The sequence below is a fragment of the Malurus melanocephalus genome, unplaced genomic scaffold, assembly GCF_030028575.1.
Source record: "Malurus melanocephalus ecotype Western Australia unplaced genomic scaffold, MMel_1.1 scaffold_39, whole genome shotgun sequence".
Classification (NCBI taxonomy): Eukaryota; Metazoa; Chordata; class Aves; order Passeriformes; family Maluridae; genus Malurus; species Malurus melanocephalus.
Genome location: NW_026623271.1, coordinates 3303619 through 3330511, shown reverse-complemented (window position 1 = coordinate 3330511; position 26893 = coordinate 3303619). Strand labels below are relative to the sequence as shown.

Below are 26893 nucleotides of genomic sequence, written 5' to 3'. Positions count from 1 at the left end.
ACAGAGCAGACAGATTTGGTGATTTTAATACTGCCATGCAGTTTCTCTTAAGAATCAACACACATCAGACTGGAGGGAAAAGTTGCTTTCATGGTGCTTTTGCTTAGGGACTTAGATGCCTTACAATTTGTGCCTTGTGCAGTACCTAGAGTCCTCCAAAATAACATGGCATATGTCTGTGTAGCACAATGCATTGTTCTGTAGGGGTAAGTGAACTGATTTGATTAACAGAAATTACATGGCTTTGATTGCATGACTCTTTGCCTGGGGTAATTAGTCCTGCTGAGAATGACTGAATTCTGTTACTGGCTCAGAGCCATCTGCATTAGTGCCACTGTTTCAGGTGGTGCATCTGCACCCATAGGAAGAGCAAGTACCTTGCTAAAACATTTTTCTTCTGTCCCCAGTGGTGTTAGTAGTAACAATGCCAGACCTTCACTGAAATTCTCTGGACTGAAAAATGCTGTGCCTTTCTGTAGCTGAATGTAATCTCCATGTTCTTCAATTTCATGTTGTTCCTTCCAGTTGAGTTGGTTTTTATTTTGCTTTGTTTTGTTTTTTTTTTCCTGAGATTCTGTTACCATAAAATGAAGATTTTGCAAGAAGTTTCTGCAAAAATGTGCAAATTTTTATTTGTAATATTCCAGGCCAAAAAAAAAAAACCCTTCTGATGGTAAAGTCAATTTATTTCTTGTTGGTGTTTGAAATAAAGAAAAACCATGATGGTATGTAACAAATTCATTAATTTCAGCTGTTGACTGTAAGATAAGAAATTATTGTTTATATAATAAAATACTTCCAAAACTTRATACAATTTTTCATTAATTAGAGGCCAATAGTGTAAGATCCCTTCATCCTCTTTGAGCAAGGCACACAGAATACACAGCCTTTACTGTCAAATTGTTTTGCTGTGACTAGGATTCCTAGCTTGGAAACCTGATGTTAGACAAAGCCTTTTTTGTAGACATTTGGTATGTTTTACCTAATCTCTGGCATGCATTCTTTTTCTAACCATTTTCAGTAGAAGGCATATAATTAATTACTGGCACATGAAAGAAAAGATTTAAGTTTGAATTGATACGAGAAAAAAATCCTGTTGCAATTTTGTTTTTCAACATATCCTTTAAATTACTAGGGTTTTAATTTACATTTCGTCAGGTTTATAAAAGTTTGTTTTGTTTTGAATRTTGCTTCATTGTAGTTTCATTTCTGTGTTGCTCTTTTCCAAAGTCTTATTTGAATTTTATTTGGATCTATTGAAATTTAATTTTCTTTATGCATTCAGTTCAAGAAAAATAATCCAAGTATAATTATAATTCTGGGATTTCTTGATGCCTATTTTCCTTTAAACAACCATAAACAAGTTTCAAGTTTGCTGTATTGAGGGAATTGTGAAACTTTTTTTGTGTGAGCTTCAAGTTGACTTCTGATTTTGACAAGATTAATCTTTTAACTGTAACTGCTCCAAAAATCTGATTTTGCTGTATTAGTAAGTATTTGGTAATTTTAGTTTCARGTACGTAGACCTTGTCGGAGGGCTGTATATTGGATGTTTTTAAATGGATTTACTATTCCACTTTCTATCTTGCTGTTACTCTGTTCCTGAGAGATATGTTATTGATGGCCCAGTAGCAAGGCTGTGTCAGAAGTTAATTAWGGTATGTTCAAGTTGCTTTTGCTGTAGCATGTGGAGTGTTTCTAAAAGTTTTTATCCATATCCCAGGCCCATCAAAGACTATGTTTTGTCCTTTTTTTTCCTATCTCAGTTACAGATGTCCACACCTTTTGTTCTTTGTATGGCTGGAAAGCATTACTCTTTCAAGCTGCTTGTCATCTGTTTCCTAAACCYGATTGCTGCTATTTCATTATTAGTATCAGTTATGACTGTTATTGTATGATCTAATGTATAGAAGTTTTGGTTGAGGCCAGTATTACATTAAGCTAGGCTTCAGCATTTACAGAATAAAATCTGGGGCCTGACAGCTCTTGATTTATTTGCTTCTAACAGTTCAGAGGACTCCAGTTGGAAAGAAATGATAGTGGACAATAACTAAGGACAGGGAGGGGGGATGTGATTGACTGCCAGAAAGTGTTTTCTGTTTTCTGCTTGGAGAGGAATTATTGTCAGGACAGTAGAATAGCTGCACCCATCATGCAGCTGGTAGGTTATTATGTGTTTAAACTTTCCTGTGTATGGATAGGCAGAGGATCTTCTGTTTAGTAGGTTGGGCAAATGTGTTTAGCCAAAGTTGAAAGCTGAAAGCTTGGTGAGAAGACTACATTAGATTGTGAAATACTGGCTTTTTGACCATGAAGAAAGAGGGTAATCCTGGCYGAATGTTCTAATGTAGTGACAAAGCAAAGACAACAACTACAATTGAGAAAAATTGTATAAACACAACTGAATGCATTACAAATATAGAGTATAGATATGAAAAGTTTAAAATACTGCAAAAAAATCCATGACTGAATGGAACTGGAAAGACACCTATAATGGAATAAGCTTATTAATATATTTGTTTCCCAATTGTTCATGAAGATGTAGAATAGGAGAATTTTCYGGTAAATGCTCTTGTTTTCTCTTTGAAGGCAGGGTAATTTGTCCTTCCATAGAGTAAGGATACTAAAAACTAACGAGGAGGTTATTGAAAAGTGCTMTGTCCCCAGAGACATTAGTTTGTAATTCCTTACTGAATGGGGAAGGAGAAAGTCCAGCTTGTGTTGTTCCAGCATTCAAAAGGAGATGTTATTTCTGTTGAAATCAATGTCAAGTAGATACAAAGCTATTCTAGAAAAATGGTAGACAAGTTGAAATCATTTGAAAGAAGAATTCAGGGCTATAAAGCTGAATTAATGATAGTCGACTACCTTTTTATGGAAAATATGTGTTGTCAGACAAATTTGTGTGTTGAACTGATTAAAGAAATCGTGTAGACRCATTATAGATTCATGTGCATAAATTTAGATGGTTTAAACCTCCCTTAAGTTATTGTTCCCCTAAGYAGGTATTTAAATAAGCCATATTCTCCTCACCTCACAGTTGCTTAGAATCCTTAGTAGATAATTTTGTTAACAGGGGAGCTGGAAGAGAGGAACAGGAGTAAGGAAAGCTAAACTCCTGTAAAGCYTTGGAATTGGACTGTGTCCTTGCTGGGATTGCTTTACCAATGTTGTTTCTGTTCTTGTATTCAGCAGCTATGTCAAACAAATCTGTACTTGTGGAAATGGTGTAGGGAATTGTGCTTTACAGATAAAAACATCGTTTTTGTGGTTACCTGTGAATAARTGCAATTATACATGTCACAGTAGGCGATTAAGTGGGCTCCTTTTTCTTGAAGATTAAAACTGTAGAGGTGCATTCATGGGGAGAAAATAAAGGACCRCAGAAGGGCTCTTGGATTAGCTGGGAAAGAAATTGCAAGAGCTAAGGACTGGAAAATGAGGCCYGGAAAATTCAGAAGTGTAAAATAATTGAGAAATTGGATTATATACACAATTTTGTTGTAATTCCTTAGATAAATACTGGTTGTTCAAGTCTCAAACTTAATAACCAGTTTTATTCCGTTCGTTTCTAATTAAAGTATGAGCCAGTTCTGGTTAAAAAAGTCTAACCAAATAGCTTTGAAAAGAAGACTGAGGACTAATCTTTGTTCAGGCCCTGGAYGGGAGCCAGTGTCTCTGTAACTATTGTTTCTGTCTTGTCTAAAAGATCAGTGAAGGTGTTACTGTATGTAATACAAAGTAATGAGAAGTTTAGAGTAAGATTTCATTCTTCATAGGAAACAGCTTTGAAAATAAGTAGTTTTCCCAGGAGTTATTTTTTTCTCTGTCACCCAACTCATGTACATAATTTTCAAATATTGATTAAGCATTTTATCAACTCATTTCAGTTCTTGTTTGAAATATAAAGTAGTTTAGTTGTCTTATATTCAGGTTCAATCTTCAGTTATTCTCAGGCATTAAATCTGATTGGTGGCTTTGTTATCTTAAAGGTACAACTTCTTCAACTGGAACTAACAGGGTCTCATACCTTTTTTCATGTAATCTCAGAGAAAAATGTGAAAACCTAACCTCATCAAAAGAAGGAATTTCCAATTATTTTGAGAACATATTGTCTGATTGTCTGCAGGTTGTATACAATTTCAGACATTCCTTCCTTGCCCAGTTTTAGCAGATCTTTTTCACAAACTGAAGCTGTAGGAACTGTTGACTGAAAAAAAAATTGAGGCATAAAAAAATCAGTGACTGATTCAAAAGTTTTTCCCCACTTTTAGTCTACTTTATTTGAACTGCTTTGGAGTCTTCACTGTAAAACTGAGGCAAGATTTGTTAGAAGCTTCTGAATCTTTTTAAAGATACCTTTAACTTGTCTTCAGTGCACTTTTTTGTGCTTCATTCATGTTTGTTGCMTGATGAGCTGTATACCAACATTTTAATAATTTTGACTGTGTGAGGTTATATGGCCATAATATAATCTTCGCCCACAGATCCTCTTCATAGAATCMCAGAAGAGTTTATTTTGGAACGGGGTCTTGAGGACTGTCTAGTTCCAACCCTGCCATAGGCAGGGACACTTTCCACTAGACCAGGTTGCTCAAARCCCCATCCAGCCTGKCCTTGAATGCTTCCAGGGYTGGGGGTTTCACAGCTTCTTTGGGCAGCCGGTGCCAGTGGCTCATCACCCTCACAGTAAAGAATTAATCCCCAATATCTAATCTAGACTCGCCCTCTTTCAGTTTGAAGCCATTCCCCCTTGTTCTTTCACAACATGCACTTGTAAAAAAGCTGCCTTGTAGGTCCCTTTGGTACTGGAGGGTGCTCTAAGGTTTCTCTAGAGTATTCTCTTCTCCAGGCTGAACAACCCCMATGCTCAGCCWRKYYTCATTGGAGACTTCTCCAGCCCTCTGATACCTTCATGACCCTCTGGACTCACTCCAGCAGGTCAACATCKATTGTGTGTCGGGGCCCCATAGCTGGACACAGCACTCCAGGTGAGKTCTCATGAGAGAAGAGTACAGGGAGCATCACCTGCCTCTTCCTYATGGCCAGATTCCTTTGATGCTGATGAGGCCAAGGATACAATTGGCTTTCTGAGCTTCAAGTGCACATTTCTGGGTCATATTAAGCTTCTTGTCAACGATTTTCACATTTTGTTTTGTTTATTCTCATTCATTGATAGGTCTCACTTACTAGCTATTGGAGCTGTTAGCAGGAGTAATAATCTTCTCATCATTAAGGTGTTTTACAACAGCAGTGCACACATTCACCTTTTCTTTTGTGATGATACATACATTGCAAATAGTGTTTCTTCCCCATTTTCTTTTGCCTTGTGTATGTTTTCAACCSATTGTAAATGCAGCTAGTACACAAAGTATCACTGGTATTTGTAATAACTCACTAATGTGGAAGCTGTCCCTTTATTCTGCTTATCCTTTCTTCTCTATATTTGTGACACAAATTTATAAAAAATCTCTTGCTATAAAATATGGAAGAAAACTGTGGTGCAGAGTTGCAATAGATTATTGTGCATTTCCCCCCCCCCCCCCCATAACTGAGTTGAAATTGAGTTTAATTTGARATAAAATCTCRCAGCAGATTATGAGAGTTCCTAGGGTTAAAAGTAAAACTGTGCTAATACAGCTGTTAATAGAGTCAGACATAGCCCGAGTGACAGATTTTACAGAAATGTTGTTTTAGCAGTGACATTGATTTGTTTATCAGRTATGGTATCAGGTTAAACTGTTACAATATATGGTAGGAAGTCAGAGATCACAWCAGGGTAACAGAAACCGAAAGTGTATTTCCAAAAACCCATCTTGAAAGGAAACGAGGGAGTGCTGTTTGCCAACAGCTTTGTGCTCTCAGCCTGCCTGCCTGCTTGCCTGGCTGCAGTGTCAGGAATCCAAATGGGGATACAGAAATGCTTAAATGCAAAGGATACAATTCATTCAAACTATAAATAAATATTTTTTAGTAATTTCAGGTTTTGTATCTGCCACACAACTTTCACTGTAAATCTTCTGTTTTTTCATTTCAATTGGATTTCTTTTCATTATGTGAGAATATCATTGTAAAAAAAGGAGAACAGATGATACCGATGTATCTACAAAGTAAATACCCAAGAAGATATTTCTACCATTTTTTTTTCAATTTATAATAATCACTGAAGTGTAATTTTAGTGAAGAATATGAAGATACCTAATMATATTCTCCTTCACTTTATTACTCTGCAATAATTGGGATAAAAAAGCAGTAGTTGAAAACATACCGTCATAGTGAAACACACTYGAAGCATCCAAACTGAAGTTATCTGACTGAAGGGAAAATTCAGTAGCTATTTTAAAATTTATCAGTGGGAACAGATGCTTAACCTTTCAGGTCTTTTCTTGCAACGCCTGTACTCCGTGTGTACTTTTTACTCAGTAAAATGTATACTTTATCTGTAGGAAAAGAGGTAGTAGAATAATGCACGCTTTTGGTTTGTCAATTATCCTGTGTATCATTTGTTACATCAGAAGCCTTTTCTGGAGTTGCTGTTCATCTTGTTCTCCCCTTTCCCCCAGCAATTTTGGCACAACCACATAGCACACTCAATGATTAAAAGAGAAGCTCTTTTTTTGGTTTTTTTTTTTTGGCTGTTACAACCTAAAAAATAAGGTTAGCATTCTTTCCAGAGCATGTTGATGTTGCCCTCTGCCTTTCTGTGGTCCTGATGGCCGTGGCTGCCTTACAGTGCTTCCTTCTGCCCTTTTCCATTGGACTTGTACTCTTCACCTTCTTCATGTTCTTCTTATTTAACACTTACTGGCTCTGAGTGATTTTGATTTTCTTGTTACTCAGTTATTATGTGGGATTTTAATTTTTTTTTATTTTCAGCCTTCTCCCACCAAAACAAAACCCAAACCCAGTGTTTAATTTTGCTTCTTGAATTGCACAAATATTCTATGAARTAGATAAAGGAGAAGGTAATTACCAAGTCAGATTCTTCTTTTTTCTTGGTGTAAGACAAATACATTCAGTGATAATATGGCAGAATGTGTGAAGTAGGAGTGGAATTTGGCTGTTACAAGGCTAGAAGGTTTTAGGACAGAAGCTGATTGTCCTTAGCTGTATGTAACAATAGGTGATGGAAGAGTAATTTAGCATATTCTAGATTTTTTAATACTGCACTGTAACTTTGCTGAAGAAATGCGGTATTCTCTCCTTTCAAAAGAGTTCAATGGCAATTGGCAACTAAAATGACACAAGTCTAGAATATTCAGCTATCCAAGAATTTTGATGATTAGCAGATACATTGATGTTTAAAAAGAAGTATTGTGTGTAATATAGTATATGTAATGGTTAACACAATAGATTTTTTTYCCTGCAGTCTGGGTAAATTCTGTAGCCTTTCAATGTATTATTTAATTTAAAACAAAACAAAACCACAACAAGGGTGGGAGTATAAGATGTTTAAGTTTATGCGTGGTGRGACATAGTGCCTGTCAGTCCATTTCAGTGATACTCTTACCAAAAACTCCTTCATATAAATATAAAATTGGTGCTGATGTTAAATCCAACTTTTTGTGTGTATGGATAAATAATAATGATAAATTATGTATSACATACCTGTGTGTATTTATGTAACAGTGAAGGAAGAGAGGTGAAATCTGATATGTATCCAACTGCATACATTTTTAATCTAATATGTTTAGAAAATACTGAAGTGATTGCTAGTCCCCTGGCACTAATAAAATAAACAGAACTTCTGACCATGTAGCAGTGCCTTGTAATTCATAAAAATTGTTGCTTACTGTAAACTAGATATTTGCGATGTATTTACATTTCTGTTTCACAGGTTTGTGATGTACTAGTGTGTGAAACTATGCTTCTTKAATATTCTGAAAGATACTGGCACTGCACTCTGCTTATTATGGTATTTTTAGTGTGGGATAACCTCATTTTACCATGTAAAATTGAATGGAAATGCATCTGCAGTTAAAAAACAACATAGATACCAGCTAATACTTTAGAGACAGAGAACGTGTGGAAATCAGCAGTGCTTGTGTTTCTGAGATATGTTTGCTGGAATTAATATTTTTAGAGTCCTGTACAATTCTTCTTGCCTTAGGCTGAGTGGTATGAAATGTAATTGAACTAATGACTCACTGTGGTGAGATCATTTTTAAGAATGTAGTGGGCTTCTTATTGTACAATACTGTGGCATAAATTTGCCCTTTTTTCTTCAGCGATGCTGCCTCTTTGCATTCTGTTTTAGTCTATCTGTCAAGCACCCACACCTTCATATCGCTCCTGAAATCCTCTTGTGTCTGTAGGATATGTAGTGTGTCTTCACAATTTCCTCTTTATTTTGYCTTGTGTTAAATCTGTCATGTGCTACAGATCATGTATGATTCTGTTTTATAATGGCTTCTGTGTGGCTGTAGAATGGCACATATTCTTGTGTTAAATTCTGCATACAGCAAGAAGTTCTTCTGCAGCCCTCAAAGTGTACTCCAACATAGTGCAAATCCCTTTTAAAAAATTTAATAGAGATGAAGAATACTAAATGTAAAAATGAMCCTGCTTGTATTCATAAAGGCAATCAATGTCTGTGGTCGACAGAGCTTTTAAAACTGGGCTTAATAGTTTTGAGTAATTCCTAGGCTGCTCTTTCTCTGCTATGAAGTGCTGCTTCATTGCATCTGATTTTCTAATGAATGAGCTTTTAACACTAAATGTGTAATTCTTRAGGTTTTATTTAATTTTAAAAAGTAAAGTTATGTTGTCAAGAAACCTCTCAAGTCTGAAAGCTTTTCTTAAATGCTTTTTTCAGATAAGGACATGATGTAGGCTTATTAATCTGTTCATTATGATTTTTCCTTTCATTCTTTTTAAATGAATGAATAGTATCTTTGATTTAAGAATGCTTTATTGTAAGATTAGTAATCACTGAAATCATATTATGATATTAACCCCCTACATCCCATCTTCTCCTCCTTCTYGAGTTCAAAATACAGAGGACAGCTTGAAAAGGAAATGAAGAAGGGTACATAAAAGAAAAAATAATATTTCAGGTACATTTCTTTTCAGAAGAAGTTATTCCCAAAAGAATTTTTTGAAGTGGTAAATGTGGAGGATATGGGATTAAAAACAAAACCAAACAAAAGCAGCTTATTGCATAAAACCATTGCATTCACTTCCCCTCTGCAACCTCTCTAATAAGAKGTAGGATTTCAATTCTTGTAGGAAATGAGAGATAGCTTGGATGAAAAAAATGCTGTGAACGGGTACAGTTTAATGCAGGTATTCTTAGGCTAGTTTCACCAAAAAAAGTGAAAATGTGTTTGAATGTATGTTACACAGTAATTTCACATAATCAGTTATTAACAATCAGAGAATTAAGTTTCTAGGTAGAATTTGGATGATTGACTTCGTGGAATATGGAGCTCTAGTATTATTTTCTGAGTCTTCTTTCTGGTAAGCTATGGCATGTGACCAAGTAAACTAAGGTTAATTACAATTTTTTTTTAAACACAAAACCAGTTTTGGCAATACACATATAATTAAAAATTTAGCGATGTAGTGGAAAAGAGCTTTTTGTTCCCTTAAAACTGCACTTTTTTTCTATATGCAACTTAATTGCTTTAGAAATCCAGATTTTTTATGTAATACTTTAGTCAAACTAGCTTTCATATTCAAGAATATGCTCCACTCTTCTTTTTTGTATAAGATAATAGTTATTGAGAATTAGCATTTTAAATATACTGGTAGCTGGTGACACACTGATCGGTTTATGTAACAAGAGGAATGAAATCATGCTCATTGATTTTGCAGCTTTTTGTTTTCTTTCTCCCTCCCCACCACTGTTTCATTGGAATTATGAAATTTTTAAGCATGGCATGGTGCAAACAACGTTACAAACTTTAGTTTGGATGGAATATCTTAATTCTTGCTTACAGTGCTATGGATGATGATAATTTCATAAGGCTTCTTGATTTTTCAATTCAGGTTTAAGACAAAATTGAAGAAGATAATGTAGAACAAAGGTATGCCATGGTTACCCAGGAAATACAGGAATACTGTAGCTAGCACTATTGGTGATTGGTTTGTGACAAGGCAATTGCATGGCTAGAACTGCACCCACTGAAAAATAATAAAGTTATCAAGGCCAGGATCTTCTGCTTTAGCTCTGGCACTTAACAATCATATGTATGTAGATAGATTCGTACATATCTGTGTGTGAATGAAAAATTTATGCATAAAAGGTCCCTGTGTCACWTTAGAGGTCTGGCTAAACCCCTTCCAGTGTGAAAAATCTAAGCCTTTCCACAGGATTGACTYGGTTGGTTGTCTTTTAGCATCAGCCAAATAATTTTCTTGTCCATGATTTTTTCCTTCATTTAGCTTTTTGCCCCTACCCTGTCTTTTGTAATTATTCAAAGTTATGTATTTTCTAGGTAGAAATTGTGGATCTGAGATTGTATACACAAAACATTTTTTTATGAGTATTGTCAATTTTTGGACCAGCATGAATTTTTTCCTCCCATATCAAAAGTAACTGATTCTGAACCATTCACTGAAGGACATCATGTCCTGGCTTTTTCCCTGCATGGTACTCACATGCTAGAAGATTAAAATAAGTGAGATATGTAAATACAAGGTCAGAATGCATCCAGGTTGTAGCTGCATAATACTGAGAAAATACCTCTGATCAATACCATTTATGAATTAAATTAAAAAATTATAAATGTTGTATTTATACTATAGAAAAGTTTTCCCAAGTGCAATTTTTGCTTAAAAATTCTTTTATATTTACAGAGAAACTGAGCCATACAAATATTTTTAAAAGTTTGCACTTCTTTAAGGCTATTTATTTTCTAAAAAAAGAGGACTTGAATATTTTTGACAAATATACACATGGTGTTACGCTGACAAACAGCCATGCAACATATATCTTACATAATGAAGAAATTGAATATACAAGACCTACTCTATTTAACATAKATATTGAAAATATACAGTCTCGCCAATAGTTAAAAAAGTTTTTCTTATTTGGCAGTATTTTTTTGCAGTTTGTTCAGATATTCCGTTTGATGTGTTTTGGTGAGTACTGAAATCTAGTCAGTGACAACCTGAGGTACTAAACATTTCTGCCTTACTTCGTTGTCTTCAAAGGTAATCTTTTTGTTCCTTTTAGGCTCTATCCATGAGTTGTGTATTACAGCGTTATTTGGCATGGGATCTGCTTCCACTATTGAAACAACTCGCTTTTTCATCTTACTTTTCAGAACTTTCTGGAACTTTTGCCTTGTGAATGCGTAAAGTAGAGGATGAAATATAGTTGTTCCATATGCCATTACTAGAAAACATAATCTCAACTTTACCAAAAGGTCACTTGGGCCCAAACATAAGATAGTGGTGTTTAGAACAGAGATGGGTGTCCAGCAGAGAAGGAATGTTGAGATGATCAGAAGGGACATTCTGAAGACTCTCTTTTGCCGTTCTCGTCGCTCCCGGTGCCGTTTTACAGCTCGGCGTAGAGCAATTATGACAGACACAGAAGTCCTTACACCAAAGACAACATTTTTTCCTCCACTGCCATGGGACATATCTGTAGTCTCATGCTGGGTGGTCAAAGAAATAGTTTTTTTCTTTCTGTTTTTCTTTTTTTGTCCTGCTGTAAATCTTGTACCAATCCGAATATTTAGGGCCTGGAGTATTTTGGTGTATGTAATTAGCATTACTATAACAGTGAAGAAAAATATTGGAATCTGAACGAGTATGTGGTAGTACATTCCTAGTTCAGTGTGGTACTCRTTTGTACTCACGCACAGAAGTGTCTTATTTTCCCAAGTACTTGCACTTTGAAGACTGAAAAAGTTGACTTCAATGAAAGGAATCAGGAAGGAAAAAAGTGAAATTATCCATATTGATGTCATTAATATCACAGCCCTTCCCATGGTCAGGATTCGATTAGCAGGTTTTACAGAGATGTCGTATCGGTCCAGGGTGATAGCGAAGACGTTGATTGCAGTTGAAACGCTCGCAAAAGAGACACAAGCCTCATGGAAGCAGCAGATGAGAGCAGTGTTACTCTCCAGTGAAAGCAGAAGGATAACTATAGTTAGAGGAATACATCCCACACAAATTATTACATCAAGTACATGAAGGTTCATTGTAATTATGTTACTGACAGAATTGATTAAGTTGGATTTCATACAGTAAAGTACCAGCACGGTGAGGTTGCTGCCAAGTCCCAAAACAATTTCTAACATCAAAAATCCAGTGAGAGAAACTTGAAAGCTTAATGGATATGACAGTGGTTGGTACATGTTGGTATCGATGTCATCAATGGCATCTCGAACTGTAATGTTAGATTCAGACTGCATGTTGACTTCCAGAATGGGGGAGAAACACATTCTTTTGTTGCAGTTGGTTTTTCTCCTGAAAGGTGAAATAAAAGATGGAAACTATTTGATTTCTTTTTTTAACACTTATTGTAGATAAATGCTGGGGAAGGAGGAGGGAGGCAAAGCAATAGTCTTACCAAACTCTTCATTTACAGTATGTTTAGAGCTTTAATTGGCATGGACTCAAAAGCCTGGAGATCTAGAATAAGGTCTTTCCTTTTTAATAGAAAGGGGGATTTGTTTGAAAAAAGGAAAAAATAGTGAAAAGCTTCCACTTAGGGAGGAAAGCCTTTGTTTATAGTGATGTGGTTTTTCAAAAAGGGCTCATTTGTTGAATAAACTATACTTGTGCATAGCCTTTGTATTGCTTTGAGGGTCACTTTAGAAGACCTTTTAGTCATCGTAGACTAAAACACATTTAGAAGAATGTTGTTAAGTATTAACAAATCAGTGGTCAAGATGATTTTAAAAAGCTCTTATGGAAAAAGAGAGTGATAGGAACATGAAGCACCATTGCTTATATATCATAAAAAGAACATTTAAATTATTTATGCCAATTTATCCACCTCTTTCTTTCAAAGTTTACAGTAGTGTTGGGGCCTGAAAAGTGAAGTTCTRTAATTCAGCAGATTTTTGCAGAGTTTAAGTCTTCTGTTCATTTTTATCCTTTATGCATCTATGTGTATGATGCTTGCCACTACAAAAATTTTATATGAGTATATATAATTTAAAATGCAAAACTTATGTGGGTGTGGGAAATAGMGTTTATTATAAAATACCACATTTCTTTTTTCTGATTTGAATATTCAGTCTTCAATAAATCAATGCCTATATGGAATGGAAGAGTATTTAATTTTATTCCAGAGTAGATTTAAGGGAATAATTTTAGCAAATAATACTTTTAAAAAAAGGTCTCTTTCAGGATTGGTTTTTGCTTCTAATTTTTTAACAAACTGCAATTAATCCAACAGATTTACATCTTAGCAATAACTAAGGTTCAAAAAGTCATTTATTTTATCTAGAAGATTTTTATTTAGTGTCTCATCTGCTTAGTTTTACATATGCTGGTAAGTTTTAAATATAGCATCCACATATAATACCTGATATTTGTATTATTTATATCATCAGCCAGCTCTCAAGTTAGTAATTGATTGAATAAATAAAAGAGAGGTTATTCAGTTTCTTGTTATGATACTGGAGGGTTTCTTTTTACGTAGCTTTAAATTTAAGAGGAGACATATTTGGCATGAAAATAAATTTGAATGTCAACTTTTGTTCTATTCTGAGTACATTAAAATCGATAGCACTAAGGTGAACAAAATTGAGCTCTTTTAAAATGAAAGTATGAATTAAGCACACTTGGGATACAGTATGCAAATGGATTTCATCTGCAGTTCTGAAAAGCCTCAATTGAACAATACTATTAATTGCAAATTGTATGATGAAAATTCTTGGTATTCTTCAACAGTTATTTTACATGTGCCTCTTAAATAAAGAAGATGTAAATTAGAAGTATTACTCTCAGGTGTGAAATGAAACAAGAAATACTTCAAAAGCTTTGTTTCATTTCTGATTTAGGCAACCTCTATTTGTCTTGGATTAACCCTCAGGAATACGATCTCCTCTTGTATGCTGTCCTGGCTGTGAATGGATTTCARGAGACCATTCCAAATGCATTGCTGCTTAAATGAAGTTCTTTTGTATTAGTAAAAGCCAGGAAGAAATCGAAAACAAATCTGCTAAAACAAATGACAGTCTCACCCTAACATTATACCAACTGAGATTTTGTGAAAACAGAAAATCTCAGATGTGTTAGGTCGCCTTKAATAATTAACTATCTGTTTGTTGCATTGCCTGGGTTTTGGGAGCAGGGAAGCAGAGCCGGGAGGGCAGGAGCTGGTTCACCCAGCACCGAGCGGGCAGGGCTGGGGCACGGGCACCTACCTGTTCTGTGTGCTCAAGGGCCTGGCACAGCGTGGCAGCAGCTTCTCACAAACTGATACATGCTGTCACTGAGACATTTTTGACACGCATTGTAACCTGGAAATCAAGTGGTAGCTGAGCTCTTATTTCATTCCTTGCAGGGTTTTTTGTTATCCTTTTTTTTTTTGTTCCTGCAGTTCAGCAGCAAAAAATTTTGATTAAACATGGGGACTTCTTAATTGCCTCAGATACTTCTACAGACCAGGGCATATTCTGTGTGTCTGTTCTGAGTTTCAAGCCAGCAATGACAAATAAACCTTCTTTTAAGTGATGTTAATTTCCTTCCCCTGTTGCATTTTGTAGAAGCCTGTTTTTATTTTTCCAAGTTTAAAGAAAAATAATTTCTGATCTCTGTTTTCAGAGTGTGTGTAGACATCCTTTAGTTTATGGTTGCGTATTTCTTTCTGTAATATTCCTGCTCATTACTTTTGAGTGATGGCTTAGTGAAAGAAGTTGTTATACATCATAAAATCCAGTTCRTGTGCTTTGAGAGTAACCATGAGTTACCTAATTTGGTTTATTTTGATTTAAGGAGAATACATAGCATCATAAAATTGAGAGAAAAATATCCATTAGTCATTATGACAAGTAAGTTATTTAATGAGTAGTATAGAAAAATCTTGGTTAAACATTTATTCAGCTTGCTGGTGAAGTRTGCATATTCTCCTTTTGGGATTTCATGTTTCATTGTCTCTTCATGCATCAGTAGTTTCCACAATTCTGGTTTTAAATTATAAATCCCTCTTTAAGAAATGCTCACCGTTTTAAGAATCAATCATTGCACTCTTCTTTTAATGAAAATCTGAGCAGATGTGTTAGTCTTCCATATATATTGTTGGAGTGTCATGCACGTAAATGGTAATGCAAGTGTGTTCCATGTTTTGTTTTTAGTTCCTTTATGTCTTAAGAATACATTTTAGGGATGCATCCTGCTGCTCGTAGGTCATACAGCTACAAAGATACCCGGTCAACTGCCTTCTTCATATTGTCAGTTGTAAAACTGAATTAGTTGCTGCATGCCCTTGTGAAGGGGAGGAAAAAAAAGGTTAAAAGTAGGGCTTATAATTTCAAAAATAAAGTAATGCAAGAATATATTTCCTAATATCACTTCTTTAATGAATAAAGGATCTCTAAAATTGGATCTTATAGATTACATAGAACATCAGTTAGTGTGCTCTCTATTTGTCAGTAAAATCATATCCTTCTGTCAGCTTGCATGAATTTAGGTTTTTTGGACAAGTTTCCTGTTCTCTAGATAGTGCAGGTTACAAAAAATCCTGGCTAGAAGCAATARCTGTTGGTAGAGTGTCTGTGACTAAAGCTAGAAAATGTAGTTTTGTAGCTCTGGTGAGCAGGTAGTTTGTACATACAACTCTCTTGTCTTTTAATGAGAAACTGAACAGAGTTAATGAGCCTTTTAGAAAATATGCTATTGTTCAATTTGCACACTGTTATAATTTCCTTTCTTGAAATAAATGTTTAGCAAATCCATGCTTTTAATAAGTGGCTTGAATGTACAGAATAACGAAAGAAATAAGTTTTTTTAACAATCAACAAAAAGGGGAATTTCTTGAGGAATCAGAGATTAGTCATATTAGTCAACCTTCATAAAGCAATAAGTATACACTAATTACAGACTATCTGATCCTTCGAAGAGTAACTGAATAAATCTGAAACATATTTAACTGCCAATATTTGGAAATACTGCTGAGGGAGGAAAARCATATTCCCGGTTGCTTTATGTGGTTGTTTTCCCCAGTACTGTCTGAGCTTAAACTGTGCTGCCTTTATGTTGTACGAACAAAACAGGTTCTTAATATTCTCTAAGACACTCATACAGAATGACATTTTTCTATCATTATATTTTTAATGGGGAAGGGGAAATAGCATTTGAATATTTCCTGGTMTTAAATATAACAATATATTACTGCTTAATATCAGTTAAATCTGATCTCTTGCCTTTTTTTCTGCAATTTTTAATTTGGTTWAATGTTGCTTATTCTGCATATCATAATAAGGAACAGGTCTTACCTCCACTAAAGATTTGGTAAATTCTCGATGCAGGTGAAGCAGTTCCAGCTTGGAGGGATTCATTTTGCTCACTTGTTAGCAGAGTAGAAGGGAAAGAGGGTAATAAGCATATCTTCCAAAAATGACCTTAATGAAAATTTGTGCCTGTACTGTGCCATTGTTTCAGCATAGTGCTAATGTATACAATTGCTTTAGTTCTGGTTTACAGGCTGCTGCAGTCTCCCACTCTTCCTACGGTAGAATCAATAAGCATCTGAAAATACATAATGAAAGTAATTTAACATACTGAAGGCTTCTTGTCTCCAGAGACACCACTGAGATTCGAGCTTTCTAAAAAAGAAGAGCAGTGCTTCTGAGAGGAAAGCTTGCGATGGGCAGCTTTTGCAGAATGACAGCCTACCTTGTCGCTTCTCCTCACTGCAGAGAGATGCAGTGCATTCACTAATTTTGATTGGTCAGTGATGTTGGGCTTAAATTGTGCTTCATAGATGGGATTGATGCCCTCCCTCCCCCCGATTTATATAAGGATTCTTTTATAAAAGGACTAAATTTACAAATGATTTATGAATTCTGGAATATATTAAGGGTATGCCTGTTTTATTTTTACCTTTTCACTCTTTACTTTGTGTACACTGGAAACCACATGGCACTGGGAAAAAAAAAGGGATTAAACGTTTATTACTTGAAAAGCTTCCAACAATCTATATTTGAATTTGCCTGCTTTCCATTTCTGAGCCTTTTAGGTGTTTGGGGTTTTTGTTTGATTTTTTGTTTGTTTGTTTGTTTTGGTTGGTTGGTTTTTCTTGTCCTAAGAGCATTCTGAAATAATACTGCCTTTTTAAGCCATGCTGAATTTCACTGTGCATGTTTACATGCAAGTATGCARTAAGTTATACTCAGGACAGCTTGGTACCCACATGTATATTAGGATAATTTATGTTAGGAATCACAGAGATTATTCAGACCCTGATGATTATTCAGACTTGATAATTTGGTTGATTCATGATCAGAAAAGAATGATTTTTAGGATCCGTCACTATGTACAATGTATGTATAGCTATGGAGGTTATTAATTTTGTTGAAATGCAAACTTCTAAAAAACCTTGTGGGTCCCACATGAATTTTGCAAGAGACTTGACAGGTTTTTGTGAAGATGTTGTTCTTGCATGATGTTCTTGACCTTCACTTTGCAAGGGATAYCTTCATTTTCACTTTTTGTGTTGTCACTTATTTCTGAATCTGTTCTATTAGTATAAGCAATGCTCACAACCACATAATGGGAAGTGTAGCACAGTATCTGTTTTAATTAGTACAAATTCTAAATAAACCTTGGAAATAAATTCAGTATAAACCCCAAAATAGTATTTTTAAAAATTGATTTGCTGAAACAAATAGTTTAAGAATATCTGAGTATGAAATGTCCTGCAGGTAGTTTCTAATCTCAAATGAGTGTGGGGCTTCTTCCCCCCTGTGATTTAAAAGATTTTTAAAGTTTTTTTTGTAAAGTTTGATAAAGTATTAAATGTTAAAACATAGTTCTTAACTAAGTATTTGTGTTAAGATGGTAGTTTGGGTCAAATTTTGATGGGGTCCTCTGTTTTTWGGTTGTCAGTACAAATATAAAATACAGTTGTGTAACTCAGATGTTTTTATTTCTTCTCTTTACTTTTTCTTTCAGCCAGACATCCAATATATTATTTATCTTTAGGTAACAGCATGCTTTATTTATTTTTTAAAATGGCTGCATATCCATCTAACATACTTCCTGTTCCATACTCTTTTACATTCAGAAACTATGTAAATAAAGATTGCAGAAACTTTGAATAAAGATCAGTTGGTACCAGCTGGCTTTGCTGAGTAGCAGCTGATTGAGCCCTTTGAGCTGCCTCTGTATTGTCTGCATCCCAAGAGCTTGAAACCAGTGATACCAGCGTAGCTCTTAAGGGTGATGTGATAAAGAGGATTCCTGAAATGAAAGCATAAATACTAATATATTAAAGAGATTTACTTGCTTCACTTTCAGTATGACTAAGGATAAGTAAGGAAGCCTGTTTAAATTTAAACAGATGAATCTCCATCTCCCTTTCTAATTCTTCAGTGTGTGCCTGAGCAAAGATGGAGGTATTGGATGAGCTGTACTGTTAGAAAGAGATGTGCACACGGAGGAAGAAATTGTAACAGGATTTTGGATATAGCATGAATATATAGTTCAGCTGCAGGCAGAGGGGTCACAAAAGACTACCTATATGACAGGAGGTGATATTGGCASAAGTTTTATCTGCAAAAAGTGTTTGAGAGGAATGATAAAGAGCTGAGTTGTGAGCATATATTAAGCTTAAGGTTTCTGGAGAGAAAATCAGGAAAAGAAGCAGTACCATATGGAGGCAATCAGGAGTAGGTGGATGGATAGACAGGCTTATAAGCCATTGCTGTGCAGATGCTAGTTAAGATGGTGTGAACAGATGACATCATCCTCAAAGGGTAGATAGGGAAGAGTGGGCAAAARGAGCCATGTGCAGGCACCCAGCATAAACAGAAAAATGTGCTGTTCTTATACCTGTTTCTATGTCAGTACAGAATGGAAGAGAAAGAATTTGACTGGTATTTTGGCTTTTAGGGTGGTGAAAAGTGGGGTGAAAAGGTGATGAGAAGGTAGAAGTATCAGGGAACAGCAGGAGTTCTAAACCAGGAGACTGATGGTGAAGGGTATTGGGATTGAGGATGGCAGCACAAGGGGAGAGGGAGATTCAGACAGTAACAGAGCCTGTGAAGGGTTGAGGCTGCTGGGTCTGATGTGGGGGGAAAAGAAGTGCAGAGAGGCAGGAGCTTGAAGCAGAGGGGAGCATTAGGGAGTAAAGCCATGTGCGTGTGAGGAGACACTGGATGCACAGGGGTAGAGATAATGGCAATTGCCATAGCATGCACCTCTGTAGTGCTTCTAAATTCAATTCAGGAGTTGTAACTGTGAGAGTATGTTCCTGTGTTTTGCTGGGAGCAGGAAGTCGAGAAATTTGCTGGTTGCAGCATATTTCTTGGYCCTCTTCTGTCTTTTATCTATTGTCTTACTTTCTACCCAGAAGAATTAAGGTCCCAACATTGACTGTTCCTGCATTCCCAAACGGTGGTAGGTCATCTGCAGATCTGAAGGTCAAAGCTCTGCTGTTGGGTTGATAAGATCACTCTGAATGCAGTTTCTTAACCACGATTTTTTAAATAAGCTCAGTTTGTTATAAAAAACTCATTAGGTTCACAGGGTCTAGCAGGGCCAAATGAAGTACCCAATTCTAATGTTTTCCTCTCCTTGATTTTGGAGCTTTAGCATTCTTTTAATGTGTTTTAGGGTTTAGCTTGACATAAACGTACTGCAGGCTGTTTTAACATCCAGATGTAATGAGTCTTCATGGAGATCTTTATTGACAAAGTTGGGAAACTGTGTCTGCTCTCTTACCTTTTTCTCTGTATTATTCTTTTTTTTTTCATCCTGAATGCTTCAGCAGCACTTTCTTTCTTTGTACTGCACATCTTGTTACCTAGTCTGAATCTTGCTGCTCATTTACYGACTATCTAAAATTTTACTTCTTCTGGGTCTAAAAATGTCATCTGTTTTCATGTTTGCAAGAGACTTGAGATCCTAACTCATACAAATCTTTTACTGTCAGATTGTGCCTTTAGAGCTCAAGTTGCTTTAGAAAATGAATATTGGGTGATTTTGGACATCCTGCCCTGGGATTTTTACGTGGTGCATCTGCACAATTCCAGTTAGGTAGGTCTTCTGTACCTTTCATTTGCCTACTCTGAGGAGTGTGATGCCCAATTCTAACCCAGCTCTTCTGAATATTTTATGATTTGTATCTGACCTAGCAGCTTGTGATCCACATCTAAAATCTGCTTCTTACCTTGTTGTATCTTAGTTTCTTCAATAGTTAGTTGCAAAGAACTTTGTTAGAATATTGTTGAAAATCCAGTAACTTCTATAGTATCAAGGAAAAATAAGCAATGAACAATTACTGTTTGGGTTTGGGAGTTGTACTGATGTGCCCTTGTTATGCTGAATTTGTAAAGTGTTCTGCTTTACCTGATACTGAAATTATGGCTTCCTGAAATTATGGATCACACTGCAGCATGCTTTTATGTAAATCTGACTCCTGACCCATAGACAAGGTCTAGTTATAAAGGTTTTCATTATTATTTATGAGTGGTATGCTAAATAGATGACAAAAATTCTGTTAGAATTGGTAGATAAGTATCATTCTGACTCAGATGGTAACATGGTATTTTCTTTTTTTGGCTCAAGTACTTTTTTCTGATTTCTTTAATCTGTAGAGAACTGTTCTAAGGCTATTATGCCTTTTCTGCAGTAAGGACTGAATCCAAAAATTAACTTTCCTTTCAATGCCTTAAAGTTTATTTTATCTTCTCCTTTAATGCTGATTGCCATACAGCTAGCTTTGTTTTGTTATTTTTATAATGACTTATTTAAATTGGGTTTTGCATTTTAGCCCCCCACACTTTTCTAATATTCGTGTTTCCCTTGACAGAAAACAGTCCTACACATGGGACATTGTTGATCTCAGTTCTGCCACTGTAGAATTGCATCCCTGGAAAAATCTGGATTTTCTAGATTAATTATATGTTGTTTCGCTGTCCTCCTCTTGCATTTGCAAAGATGAAAACCTTTGGAAGCAACACAAAGACAAATGTTTTTAAATAGATATAAAATAGATTATATGTAAATGGTATCTATAAAAGTATCATATTTTACATGTTTATATATTTTTATATATAATGTGTATATATTAATTTTTAAGATGCAGAGTTAATGATAGCACAGCAGCTTAAGTACAGAAAAATGAACTACTTTTGCCATGGAATAAGGATGTCTTTTAAGATTCATTTGGGTTTGTATAATTGTTAGGCATAGGTTATTTGTTCAGTAGTATTCCATGTTAGAACAACTGTTGACCTTTTCAGCACTGGAAGGTTCTGTACTTATGATGAAATGTGTAAGTTAGAGAATGCCCTTTAGCTATTAATACCAAAAATCTATCTTGTTTTAGTTTTGCACAATGAGATGATATCAAAGAAGAATGGCAAAACTAGTGCTGACTATCACTCGTGTAGTGAAGGCATCATTTTTGTGTCATAATGATAAATTTAGTTAAGAGGTATAGTTAAATCATGGTTCTAGTGCAATATTGCACAATTACTTAAGCATTTTAGTGGAAAAGAAAAAAGAAAGCAATATTAGTTATCCTCAAGAGGAAAGTATGGCTGGTAAATGTAATAGTAATTTAAATAACATCAGTGTCACTCCAGCTTTTCTCCATGCAGGTGGTTTGTCCTCTAGTATCAACATTCATAATGAGTGGTGCTGTATGTTTTAGTAGTTTTTGGCAAAAGTTTAATTAGTGACTATAAATTTCACGATATTTTTTAATTTTTGTTTAAAAATTGTGATATTGCTGTGAATGTAGTTTTCTTTCATTAAAATTGTGCTTTGACTATTATGGGAACTTGAGAGGTTTCTGCTTTTGTAAAATATTCAAAGTTGSTAATTGTTACCGAATTTTAGTGAGGATTTTCATTATTATGGAAAGGCTTTTGGAGTTCTGACATCATATCTTTTGTATTGCTTTSAACATACAAATAAAAAAGCCACCTGCTCACATTGTGTGAGCTTTGTGAAAGCATGCCTGAAAGAACATTCATTCCCAGAGCTGCAAAGTGGTTTAGCACAGTAGCTGAAATGTGCTGGAGCTGGAGTTCCGATGCTGTGTGGCTGTAGAATGAGGAAATACTGCCTTGTGGTTTGAAGTCCAATGAGATTTCTTCCCTTTCGTTCATGAAAATATTTTGTATGTTGAAGGAAGTTTTCAGTGCTGTTCCCTGGTGTTGCGTGGCTGTGTTGCCCAGCACCTCTGAGTCCCAGCTCCTGTCAGCTCTGTGCTCATTCATCGCCCGGCAGCCTCAGTGTAGACGTGTCAGGAAATGTTCTGCCTGGCTGATTGTGGTGCTTGGGTTGGGAGGCAACTGAACTCAACATGCAGGGTTTAAACTTCAGGATCTGGTTTAGGATTCTCCATCAGATATCCTTGTTGGGAAAGTCATGCCTAGCCATGTGTCCAGGATGGGCAGCTGCAGGACCAGCACTCGCTGCTCTGTTACAATCCCCAATTACTCCAATGCAGGAGTTTGGTTACACACGTTCCCATGTGCAGTAATGTCCTTTAAGTGGAAGTGCTAATTTGAAACAAAATGAGAAAACAGGAAGGCTTTCTCTAGAGCTGTTAATTCATCACAGATCTTGGATAGACTTTGTTTCTGGTAATTTTGTAAACTCAGAAGGCGGTGCCATTGTCTCTTAATTAAGACAAGTGTTCACATGGTGTGCCTAGTAGCAAGCATTCTTCCAACTGAAATTAAGAGACAAATCTTGGGATTTCAAYTGCCCTGTAAATGAGGAATGAACATGAATACGTATCCCCTGTCATGCCTCTTTAATTTTGTTAYGATCACCCAGAGTGTAACCGTGGCTTTTTATGTGTCAGTCTCGCTCAGGTCACCCCTTGGCTGATTTGGTTTGGAAGCCCTACAAACAGTGTGTGAAAAGGATTCAGTAGGCTTACTACCCTTAAAATCAAAATTCAGTGGCCAGACACAGTGACTCTGCATGTGATAGGAGAATGCTTTGCCTTCTTCAGACAATGAAATAAAACCTAGAGACAGTAGTCAGATTTCCCCCACCTTGCTCTGAATGCCTGATACAAGCAGTTAAAACCATGTCAGCCTCTGTGTAAAGTTCAAATGTAGGAAGTTGTTCACATCAGTCTGACAGTGGTGATATTCCACAAATTAAGTTCTCAGAATCTGAAAAATTATAAGCAGTATGTTTTCYAGTCTGAGTTTTTAAATGATAAATTATTCTGTCATCCCCCCTTTGCCACCTTGGTACTTCAGTTGTTTTTACAAGGTTGTTCAGGGAAAGTGATAGAAAATCTGTTTATATAGCGCTGTAAAAAGACATGAGAGAAGTTTAAAAGTAATAAGCTATACATAATAATATGGAAATTGAAATAAGTTAGTGCAATGTGTTGCCTTCAAATTTCCTCTGCTAAAAAAAATTCATTTGATTGGTATGCATGTTGATCTAAATTTACATTTGTGTTGGTATCATATCCAGTTTATTTTCTTTCTTCCTCTGTTGTTTGGGTTCATTCATTTTCATAATTTGTATCTGTAAGATAGTTTATTTTTTTATTGATTATTGAAAAACATCTCTACTTTCTTAAGAGGATAAAGGAAAGAGACATATAAGCCCCTGCATATTCTCTAGAATCTAAGATAAATACCTAAACTCTGTTTAAATGCATGCATACGTATGCATATGAAGAACTAATTTTGTCTGTGAAGCTTTCAAATATCAAGGATTTTTGTGCCTAAACCATAGTTTTATTTTTGTTCCATCTTCTAAAGTATTTTTAACCTCACTGCATAATTGTTGTCTTTGAAATCACTTACTGTAATACTGAAGCAAACCACAGCTTGTGTGAAAATTGCTTCCATTTGCTGTTTTTTTTGAGAGAAGGCTGAGGGCAGTGGTGTCAGTGGTATGTCTGAGGAAGGGAATACTGTTTTGTTCTGTATATGGTTGATGCCTGGAGGTGGCTTTGCATCATTAGGCTTGAAGCATAAGTTTTATTTTACTAATAAAATCTTGAGAAATTTAAAATTGCAGTTTGAGACATTTTTGTTACACTGATGGAAGATGAGCAAATTCACATTTATACAGAAAAAGCTTGTCAAATTCTTCGCAGCCTTCACTGATGATCTGTGTAATCAATTAAAACATACAGGTAGCATGAGTTGTGGTGATAGGATCTATGAGGTGTAGTTGGAGTAGGAAAAAGGAAAAATGTTGTGTGCATTATTTCTTGTACCTTTCAGTTTGAGAAGCTTCACTATTACTAGGTAGGCTAGCAGCTCTGCAAATTGATACCTTGGGTTAGGAGCTCCTGGARGAAATGTGGAAGACGGAGAATGGCAACAGCAACAACCCATCAACAGGAAAACCATGTGAGTTATTACATACTGACTGCCTGTTACTATGCTGTCTTTCTAAAAGAGAAATTGCCATTCTGACACAAGTCGAGGGCTTTTSTAGTCTCATTCTTTCCACAGTAGATATGGTACCCAGTGAGAAATGATTCCTCCTGAGAGACAGCTATGGAGAATATTATTTTATCTTATTAATCAAGCATATTAGTTTTAATGCGAGGAAAGAATGAAAGGAAAGGAGAGCCCCCCCTTTGAAAATGGTTACTATTTTAAGCTTGCTGGTGGTTAGGCTTGAAATGTTTTTCTTTGAAGTTGCTTTATGTTGTAATACCTTTTCTGCTGCCTTKCTGTTGGAGGAAAAGAAAATCTCAAACAGCACTTTCCTTTCCCCCCAGGGCAGTTTTTCTTTTCCCTGCAAATTTTTTATATAGTCTTCAGAAACCTACTTTGTTTGCCACCATCAAAAAATTCTGGGCATCTACCTGTTTATTGGACTCTTATTAATACCCTGTTTAATACTCCCACTCTGAAATCTTTAASCTGGCATTATCACAATAAACAGTACAGGTCTAGGGTAGAATACTTCAACAGGGATTTTCCAGTGGCGTTTGAGTGCATCTGTATGTAAGGRTTCAGTGGCTCTTTGCACTGAGTTAAGTGCATACCTTGATAAATGTTACAGGCTGTGATGATAGCATTTGTGAGAGTATAGAAGCCACTCTCAGTAATCTTGATGCCTGTAGGCAAAGCAGCTATTACAGTGTACTTTGGGGCAATAAAGATTGATATTAGAGAGTTTTAGTTTGTATTCAGTACCCTTAATCTGGAGCAAATTTGTATGGTCAATTAGAGATATGGGGATTAACATTTAAACTAAGTATTTTAGCCTCTTGTGTGATGTTCATGACCACAATGCCAGAGCATCCTGTATCTGCTTCATAGTTTCTCTTTACATTATTCTGTTTTGTAGAAAAACAGTTTATGTCCTAGATGCGTAGCTAGCACTCATCTGGAAAGTCTGTATTTCATTAGTCTGTCCAGTCTCTATAATACAAGACTAATTTCTTTTTGAAGAATGCATGGACTGTAGAAGTTTTCCACATTTATTCTCTTTGCAGATCTTTGAGCACAGATTTTTTATGTCTAACTAGACTTGACAAAGAAAGTTAAGCCAAGGCAATGCTTTGGAGTAATAAGGAGAGAATTGGGTTTTGAGTGGAAAAAATAGTTCACGTATCTATCTCTCAGGACATTATTTTTTGTAACATAATGTATTGGCGAAGCCAGAGTATAAATTATTTCTTGCACTAACTTTACTTCTATCTAAATTGCTTTAAGCCCTCAACTGCATTGGAAGAAGGGTGGGGAGCAAAACAAACCTTCAGAACATGCAAATAATTAATGAGATTTTAAAAATATATTGATGAAACACTATAGAACTCTCTACTTCATCATCCAGCTTTTCAAAATTAAACACCACCCCCCAATCTCTAAGGAAACAGGCCTTGCAGCATGCATAGGAGATTATTAAACACAGGGCTAAAATATAGAACTGTGTTTGGAGAGTATTCCACCTGGATTATGACATTGAGGAGTTGTTGCTTCCAACATCAACTAGGAAGTTAAATTAAGTGTAAAGATGCTTTATAAATAAAACCTATAAACAAGCAGTGCTGTGCAGTTTAACAACAGCTGAACGAATCAATATTATGAGTAGAACAAACTGGATATAATGTTTTTATGTGTGGTACTTTGGGTTGTGCCAGCCTGAAAAGAAATTGTCATTAATATATTAGGTGCCTTGTATTGGTGCATTTCCCCTTCTCTTATCCTTCCCAATGCAGTTTTACGTGTGTGTGTGATGTGGCAGAAGGAAGAAGAAAAGACGTCTGTTGAGGATGAGCCAGGCGTGGAGTTAGTCGCATGAATATTTGATGAGAACTAAAGGAGTCACACGCAAGGACAGGGAAGTTGTGAGAATTGCTGCAAGGGTGACTGAGCTGCTCTTCAGATTTGTTTATATAGRCTTTCTTCGTTTTCCTAATGATCTTTTGCTATAAATAGACTGAGAATGTTGAGTGTTGAATTTTATGGTTGCTTTTGTACGAAACTGCTAAGAGCTTGACTTGTAAACCTTGCTTTAAGTTTAGGGGGTTTTGAAAAAGTTCTTCAGCAATATCCATATTTCTTCATTTTTGTACCACAGTATAATTCCATTGGGTAAAATTTCCATGGATGGCAGTTTGCTGAATGGCATCCTGTGATCAGCTGGGCACAAAATTGCCTTGAGTAGATTTGATCAACAACACAAAGAAACGAGAATGGAAATGGGATTGATCCCAAAAATTCCATGAACAAGCAGCTGCAGAGGGAACTGTGGACTGTAGAGAGTCCACATAAAATTGCTAATTTGTAATTTTAAATCTTTGTTT

At 35.8% G+C, this 26893-nt stretch overlaps 2 protein-coding genes across 2 annotated transcripts in view; one reads left to right on the top strand and one right to left on the bottom strand.

Moving 5' to 3' along the window:
- The window catches only part of COG5 (component of oligomeric golgi complex 5), a 170758-nt gene that overhangs the window by 15003 nt on the left and 128862 nt on the right, over positions 1-26893 (top strand). The window lies entirely within an intron of this gene.
- GPR22 (G protein-coupled receptor 22) lies at positions 10599-16606 on the bottom strand. The gene is made up of 3 exons (XM_057364533.1): positions 16407-16606; positions 14337-15396; positions 10599-12426 (listed from the first exon to the last, which is right to left on the bottom strand). Exon 3 carries the CDS (start codon positions 12399-12401, stop codon positions 11100-11102), a length of 1302 nt encoding a protein of 433 aa, XP_057220516.1. The 5' UTR covers positions 12402-12426; positions 14337-15396; positions 16407-16606; the 3' UTR covers positions 10599-11099.